Below are 8244 nucleotides of genomic sequence, written 5' to 3'. Positions count from 1 at the left end.
TTCCCTACACCTGCTTCAGTTAGTATGTAGGCAAAACAAACACATATTCATTACCTAAGCAATGCCAGGCAGTGTTATATATGGAAGAACTTAATTTAAATCCTCCCTCTGTCATTTCCTGGCTGTGTCATTTCAGGCAATTGACCCAAATATTTTAAGCCACAGTTTTCTGCTCTGAGAAACAGGGGCAAAAGTTGCTACCTCACAAGGTTACTATAAGCACAAAATGAAAGTCTAGGTAAAAGCCCATGGTCCAGGGCCCAGCCCATAAGGGGAGTTCAATAAATAATCACTTCCTTCCTTTTTTAGTAGGATATAACAGAAAAGGGTAAGTGCTTTGAGATTTCCTCTTTGTTAGGTTCCTGTTGGGGATTAATTATTAATTCTTCCCTTCCCCTGTATCCAAAGATCAGTGTTGAAAACAAAATCACAACCTCAGACCAAGGCCATGGCTCAGTGTCTCCCCACTTCTACCTCCTGTCCTGCCCTGGTGGGTGGTTGGGTGAAGCTTCAGGGCTTGAAGCCTCTACCAATGGCTGCCTCTTCTGTTCCAAGTGCAGCAAGAAGGACCAAAGGTAGTCCACAGGAAAGGAGAACTGGTATGAGGGGTGGGGGTTAGAGGCAATTAGAGAGAAGGGCCAGGGGCTCCAGAAATGTGAGAGATGGACACAAGAGACATAGACCAGAGAACCCCCAACACAGCTTTATTAACATCTCAAGCCAACACCAACAATCTTTCCCTGTGTGAGGTCCAGGGAGGGGGACAATGGGGCAGGAACAGAAGGTGGAGTGTGGGACTCGGGGCCCCTGAGTTACGTATTACTCAACAAATGACCCAAGATGACAACCCCATGCTTCTCCCAGTGGCCCTGCAGGCCCCCACCCAGCCTTAGCCACTTGTCCCGGTGGAGCAGGAGGAGCCTCCACTGCTATCCAAGGATGCTGGCAGGGGCTGGCCCATCCGGTCCACACACCAGCAAGGCCCTCGGCGCTGCCCCTGGGAGGAACGGCACTGGGGGAGAGGCACACAGATCAGAGGTGAGGCCAAGGCTCCCACAGGAGAAGTGAGAGGGGTCTCACTGGTGGGGGATGGGCTGTGGACTCCTGAGTCTGCATATGCAGAAACATCAGAGAGTTCTCAGGACCAGGAGGCCTGCTGGGTTCCCTTCCCTTGCTTTTCCTCTTCTCCACCCACAAGATTGGGCCCATTTTTCGAGGCCAGAACAGTAGTAGTTCTCCAAGTGTGGTTCTCAAACCAACAGTATCAGTATCACTAGGAATGAAGTTAGAAAGGCAAATTCTCAGGCTCTGAAGAATCTCAACCACCTGTGTGTTCACAGCCCTCTAGGTAACTCTGATGGGCTTCCCATTTGTGTGCCCTTGAGTTAGGCATTCCTTAGGTGTTGGAGACTGCAAGCTGACAGGGTCCTTGGGGGACGGAGTTGTGGGGAACTGGTGGTTGGCTGACAGTCTGCCCAACCCCCCACCTCACTTGCTTGCTTAAGTTGCTAAAGGATAAGTGTCCCCACACCTCCGTGTTAGCTGTTAGCTGTGATGCCGGAGTGTTTCTAGTCTTTCCATCCCCTCTTGTTTGCCTTAGTTGCTAGAGGCAATTTACATGCCCTTCCTCTCACCCTTTGTTTGTTCTGATGCTGGTAGATTTCAGTTATGCAATGTGTGTGTGGGGGGTTCCTGTTTATGCCTTAATAGAATTCCTGTTTATGCCTCAGATGTGTGACTTTGTATCAGAGACTTCCTTATTTGCATACGGCTCTGCCCTAAATAAAGCAGTTTTGGGGTGGAGACTCGCTCTTGCAAGCTAAAGGATTTGCAGAGACCTCCCGATCCCATCCTTTTTTCTCTTTCAAGTTTATTTCTTCATTCCAAGCCATTCTCACTCAGGACCTGGACAATTACTAGCCACGCTGATTCGCTGCACTTAGGCAGTCTAACTTATCTACTATAGCAGGGGTCCCCAAACTTTTTACACAGGGGGCCAGTTCACTGTCCCTCAGACCATTGGAGGGCCGGACTATAAAAAAAACTATGAACAAATCCCTATGCACACTGCACATATCTTATTTTAAAGTAAAAAAACAAAACGGAAACAAATACAATATTTAAAATAAAGAACAAGTAAATTTAAATCAACAAACTGACCAGTATTTCAATGGGAACTATGCTCCTCTCACTGACCACCAATGAAAGAGGTGCCCCTTCCGGAAGTGCGGAGGGGGCCGGATAAATGGCCTCAGGGGGTCGCAGGGGGTCGCATGCAGCCCGTGGGCCGTAGTTTGGGGACCCCTGTACTATAGTGTGTGGTTGGTTATTCTCTGTTTGTGTGGGTCCTAAGTTGGGAAATTCCTAAAGGCAAAGACACAGTGTCTTACTTATGCAACTGTATAAGCCTCCCCACCCCACCCACCCCCATCCTTAGTAGGAGCCTTAAACTGATGGACCAAGGGGAGGGGAGGAGTGGCCTCACCTGTCGTTTCAGGTAGAAGCCCCGATGGTCACAATTAGGCACGTAGAGAGTGTGAGCCCCTCTGAAGACTTCAGTCTGGAGTTGCTGTAGCACTGAGTCCAAATGTCTGCGGCATGGGCCCTGGGGGAAGTGAGGGCAAGTAGCTTAGAACCACTCCAGCTGGGCTCCACTGCACAGTCTCCCACTAGCCAGCCAGGCTAACATGGGAGACTTTTCTGAGGTCAAGGAAGCAGTCTCAGATGGACTTCTCCAGGGCTCCCCACCCTTGCTCCCTGCCAGCCCCAAGCGTACCATCTCAGTGTCCTGGACACCCCCAGGATTAGGTCTGGTGGGAGTGGTTAAGATCCCCGGGTTCCTTTCTTGGCCTCTGCGGTTCATGTCCTGTTGGCGAGTGCTCCCTGTTCGGGGTTTACTCTCCTTGAGATTCTCCCCTATAGCCATAAGAGGATGGGGGGGAGAAGAGGCCGGAGCACATCAGCCAGATGTCAAAGACCAGAGCCAAGTGGAAAAGAGCCTTGTTTATCCCTACCCACCGAAGTGAGAGAAAGAGGGGCTTTTGGAGCAGAAGTAAAGGGGTTAGAATCTGACTCCACCCTTACCTTCTCTTGGCCTCAGCATTTTTCTCTAGCAAATGGTATTATTACCTTTCCTGACAATGTCACCAGACTAGTTTTAAGGGTTATAAGGGAGAAAAACTTCAGAAAGCAAAATTTGTGAACAAATACAAATACAATAGTTGCCCCTTGTCTGTGGTTTTGCTTTCTGTGGTTTCAGTTACCTGAGGTCAACCTTAATCTAAAATATTAAATAGAAAATTCCAGAAATAAATCATAAGTGTTTAAACTGTATGCTGTTTGAGTAGTGTAATGAAATCTCTCACCCTCTTGCTTCTTCCCACCCAAGACATGAATCATCCTTTTGTCCAGCGTCTCCACGCTGTATAAGCTCCCCATTCGTTAATCACTTACTAGCCTTCTGTTACCAGATCAACAGTCATAGTATCACAGTGCTTGTGTTCCAGTCACCTTTATTCTACTTCTTAATGGCCCCAAAGCACAAGAGTAGTGATTTTGGCATTCAGATATTCCAAAGAGGCCAAAAAGTGCTGCCTTTAAGTGAAAAGGTGGAAATTCTCAATTTAGTAAGGAAAGAAAAAAATTGTACGTTGAAGTTGCTAATATATCTGGTAAAAAACAAATCTTTCCAGGAAATTGTGAAGAAGGAAAAAGAAATTCGTGCTAGTTTTGTTCTCCCACCACAAACTATAAAAGTTATGGCTGCAGAATGTGGTAAGTGCTTAGTTAAGATAGAGAAGACATTAAATTTGTGGGTAGAAGACATGAACAGAAAACGTGTTCTGGCCCTGGCTGGTTGGCTCAATGGTAGCGCGTCGGCCTGGCGTGCAGGAGTCCCAGGTTCAATTCCCAGCCAGGGCTCACAGGAGAAGCGCCCATCTGCTTCTCCACCCCTCCCCCTCTCCTTCCTGTCTGTCTCTCTCTTCCCCTCCCGCAGCCAAGGCTCCACTGGAGCAAAGTTTGCCGGGGCCCTGAGGATGGCTCTGTGGCCTCTGCCTCAGGCGCTAGAATGGCTCTGATTGCAGCAGAGCCACGCCCCAAGATGGGCAGAGCATCGCCCCCTGGTGGGCATGCTGGGTGGATCCCAGTCGGGTGCATGAGGGAGTCTGACTGCCTCCCCGTTTCCAGCTTTGGGAGGAAAAAAAATGTGTTCTGGCCCTGGACAGTGGTACAGTGGATGGAGCCTTGTCCCAGAGTGCCAAGGTCACTGGCTCAATCCTGGGATTGCCAGTTCAATCCTGGGGTTGCTGGTTGGAGCCCAGGTCAGGGCATGTATGAGAAAACATTAGTGGGTGCACAACTAAGTGGAACAAGTTGATGCTTCTCTCTCACACTTCTTTTCTCTCTCTCTTTCCTTTCCCCTCTAAAAAAATGTTGCCTCAGTGGATAGAGCATTGGCCTGGCATGCAGACATCCCAGGTTCACTCCCTGGTTAGGGCACACATGAGAAGTGACCATCTACTTCTCTTCCTCTGCTCCTTCTCTCTCTCTTCATCTCTTGCAGCCAGTGGCTCGATTGGTTCAAGTGTTGGCCTCAGGTGCTGTTAGCTTAGCTGGTCTCAGCTTTGGCCTCAGGTGCTAAAAATAGCTTGGCTGACTCAAGCATTATCCCCCGACAGCGGTTGCTAGGTAGATCCTGGTTGGGATGCGTGAGGGAATCTGTCTCTCTATCTCCCCTCCTTGCACTTAACGCCCTCCCCCCAAAAAGTGTTCTGATTGATGGCAATGTGTTGTGACAAAAAACACTGAGCCTATATGAAGACTTCAGCAAGGGATCCCCTGACATGAGTAACACCAAGACATTTACTACAAGTAAGGGATGGTTACACAGATTCACAACAGGTTTGAACTAGAAAATATAAAAATTCCTGGAGAGACTGTGTCTGCTGATGTAGAAGCTGCTGTTACATTTCCAGGAGAATTGAAGAAATTGATTTAGGATTTGGCACTATTCTGTTTCAGACGTCCACTGTGGGTCTTGGAACATATTCTGCATCAGATAAGGGGGGACTAGACTGTATACTGGGAGGCCTTGGGCTTTGGGTGAAAGGCCTGGGTGTTCCCTCAGAGGCCAGCAGGGGGTGCATCACACCATGGAGATGAGGCAAAAGAGCAATGGATATGGGAGGGGTCAGCAGCCACTCAAGTGGAATGTGTCCCTGCTGTGACTCAGCCCACCTCTCCCAGGAATGAGATATAGTTACTTTTGGGCCAGTAGGGGTGTCTCCCTTCTGGTCCCCTGTGGCTCAGTCCAGTTCAACCCCAGTGGTACCAGGAGCATGTGTGATTCTGTCCTTAACCAAAATGGGCGGAGGGTAAGCTGCAAAGGTTTGGGAATGAGGGGCTTCCAACCTGCAGGCTGCTCCTGGTTCTAGGGAAGTGTCACATATGGTGTCTGGGAGGCCAGGGGCAAACTCAGGATGGAATGAGATGAGGAAATAATTCAGGGTGTCAGGGTAAGGGAAGGACAGGAAGGGGAGCATGAACTGCTTAGAATTCTCCAGCTGTAAAATGAGATACTCTGATCCCTGAAGGTATTTTGTCTCCCTCTCTGTGCCCAAAGCAAGCTCTGTTTAGGTGCCTAGTTCTACAACCTAGATGGTGCCCTCATTTGCCTACTGCTCACAACTGGAGCCACTTCATCTTCAGTCCAGAGTCTGACACTCCTTCCTCCACACTCCTCAGCCCTTGCCCCTCATTCCCTCCATCTAATACCTATGACTATGTTCCTATGGTCTCCTCTGACCCACTTGATCACCTCTTTTAGGAGGACCCCTAGCAGCCTGGACACTGAAAGGAACTCCGTTAATTTGGGACTGAAAGGAACTCTGTTAATTTGGGACTGAAAGGAACTCCGTTAATTTCCCATCCCTCCCCATGGAAGAAACCAGGAGCTCAGATGCCCTTGGGGTAGGGGATATTTGCATGTTTCTGCTGTCCCCTTCTTTCAGGTTCTGTCCCACCCACCCACTAACTTAGCCTTTTGTTTTCCACGCTGGGGTAGGGTGCGATGAGGTGGATGGGGGATTCTTTTCTTTTCTTTTCTTTTTTTTCCAGAGACAGAGGGAGTCAGAGAGAGGGATAGCCAGGGACAGACAGACAGGAACAGAGAGATGAGAAGCATCAATCATCAGTTTTTCGTTGCGCATTGCAACACTTTAGTTGTTCATTGATTGCTTTCTCCTATGTGCCCCGACCGCGGCCTTCAGCAGACCGAGTAATCCCCTGCTTGAGCCAGCGACCTTGGGCTCAAGCTGGTGAGCTTTTGCTCAAACCAGATGAGCCCGCGCTCAAGCTGGTGACTTTGGGGTCTCGAACCTGGGTCTTCCGCATCCCAGTCCGACACTCTATTCACTGCGCCACCGCCTGGTCAGGCTCTTTTCTTTTTTTAAAATTATTTTTAAAAAATTATTTATTGATTTTAGAGAAGAAGGGAGAGAGAAAGAAACATCAATCTGTTGTTGTATGTGCCCTGATCAGGGATCGAACCAGCGATATCTGCACATGAGGACAATGCCTCCAACCAACTGGGCAGATGGAGGATTCTGAGCAGCTTTAAACTATAACCCTGATTTGGCACATTCCTTCTTTTTCTACCTGTGGTCCCCACCACTGGAACCCAGTACCTACCCCCGACCCTAGTGTAGTCTGAAACTACTCTGGAGCCGGGGCATCTTCTGTTTTAGACCCCACGTTCAGGTGCTTTGGACATCCCGATATTAAAAAGGAGAGGATGAGATATTCCTCAGTGTGTTCAGGATTTGGGAGTCTGAGGTTCCTTTTCCTCCTTCTCCAAGTGGAAGCTGAGAACATTTGGGTTTCTATTCCAACTTGGGGGTCTGGAACAGAAGAAGTTGGGCCGCTGTGGCATAAGGCATGGCCATAAGCCCCTCCATTTCCCCACTTCTTTCCCCTCAAGAGAAAGTAATAGAGGGGACAAAAAAGGTTGAGAGCTCAGACACCTCCCGCTTTATCCCCAGGGCCTTAGCTGCTTCTCAGCCTCTAGCTACCGCGCCACACTTGCCCCTTTACTCCTCTAATGTGCCCCCCCACCCGGTTGGGGGATAGAAACGTCAGTGGCAGGACCCAGAGGATTGTAGGGCTGCCCGCGTCCACCTCTGCAGGGCCGTGCCTGCAGAGAAGCGGGGCTCCCGTGGGTGGGGCGCGGACTCACCTTTGAGTGCTCGCGCGGGGCGGCATCGGCCCCGGCCCAGCAACAGCGCCCGCAGAGGAGCCTGGACTTCCTCCGGCGGCTGGCACTGCAGTCCTGGGGCGCAGTTAGGGGTGTAGACCCCGCATTGCTGCCCCTCCCTCCTGAGGCAGCCCCCAGCTTCCGCACAACCTTCTGCCGGCAGCCCCTCATTCTCTCCTTCAACGCAGCCCCCTGGACAACCTGCCTGCACCCTCTGCCCGCAGCCTGGGCACCGTGCCAAGACGCCTCCTGGGCCGGCAGCGAGCAGCAGAGTTAGCAGCAGCAGCAGCAGTGGCGGCGGCAGCCTGTGGGGGATCATGGTCAGGATTTTTGCCTGGTCCACTTCTAGAGCAATGGTAGCGCAGCTGCTGGCGGTCGCCGCCCCTCCGCCTTAAATAGCCACGGGTCAGAAGCCCGTCCCTTTAAGACCCAGGTGAAGGGGGGCAGGATGTGGGTGGAAAAGGCAGAGGCATTCCTTAAACTGGGTGGGACTGAAGAGGAACCCCTACCCCCGGTCCACCCCCAGCCCCTAACTAAGGTCTTCCCTACTCTTCTCTCCCGTCCTTTCCCAATTTCTGTTTTTCCCAAATTACTCTGGTTTTTCTTGCTTTGTTCCCAGGAGTCTCGCCGGGAATTAGGGAGGTCAGTTGGCTCGAGGGACTGGACGATGGGGAGGGTGAAGGGAGGGAGGAGAGGAGGACAGTTGGGACGAAGGGAAAACCTGAAATCAGTTAGCGGGTAGGTGCAGGGGGATTGTAGGGGACACAAGGACTCCTGCGGGGAGTGAAAAGACGAACTAAAAGTGGATAGAGAAGGGCTCTGGCTAAGTCAGAGCGACCTCACCAAAGGTTGTGGTTTGGGCACATATGGAAAGCAAACAGTGGATGCACAATTAAATGGAACAAGTGAATGCTTCTCTCTTTCTCTCTCTTCCTTCTTTTCCTCTCTTTGTCTAAAATTAATCAATACATTAAAAAAAATTGTTTTACAGA

General features: G+C 50.4%; 1 protein-coding gene across 1 annotated transcript; it reads right to left on the bottom strand.

Annotated features, from left to right (window-relative positions):
* Nucleotides 1-680: 680 nt before the first annotated feature.
* IGFBP6 (insulin like growth factor binding protein 6) lies at nt 681-7730 on the bottom strand. Its single transcript, XM_066365849.1, has 4 exons — nt 7235-7730; nt 2777-2916; nt 2486-2605; nt 681-1012 (listed from the first exon to the last, which is right to left on the bottom strand). Exons 1-4 carry the CDS (start codon nt 7569-7571, stop codon nt 890-892), a joined length of 720 nt encoding a protein of 239 aa, XP_066221946.1. The 5' UTR covers nt 7572-7730; the 3' UTR covers nt 681-889.
* Nucleotides 7731-8244: the final 514 nt, after the last annotated feature.

The sequence above is a fragment of the Saccopteryx leptura genome, chromosome 2, assembly GCF_036850995.1.
Source record: "Saccopteryx leptura isolate mSacLep1 chromosome 2, mSacLep1_pri_phased_curated, whole genome shotgun sequence".
Classification (NCBI taxonomy): Eukaryota; Metazoa; Chordata; class Mammalia; order Chiroptera; family Emballonuridae; genus Saccopteryx; species Saccopteryx leptura.
This window is presented reverse-complemented; position numbering and strand designations above follow the sequence as displayed.

Coding starts and splice junctions, on each gene's coding strand:
- IGFBP6 (XM_066365849.1), bottom strand. CDS start 7,571: ATGATCCCCCACAGGCTGCCGCCGCCACTGCTGCTGCTGCTGCTAACT. Junction 2,917..7,234: donor CCCCGCGCGAGCACTCAAAG/GTGAGTCCGCGC, acceptor TTATGGCTATAG/GGGAGAATCTCAAGGAGAGT. Junction 1,013..2,485: donor GCTTCTACCTGAAACGACAG/GTGAGGCCACTC, acceptor CCTCTCCCCCAG/TGCCGTTCCTCCCAGGGGCA.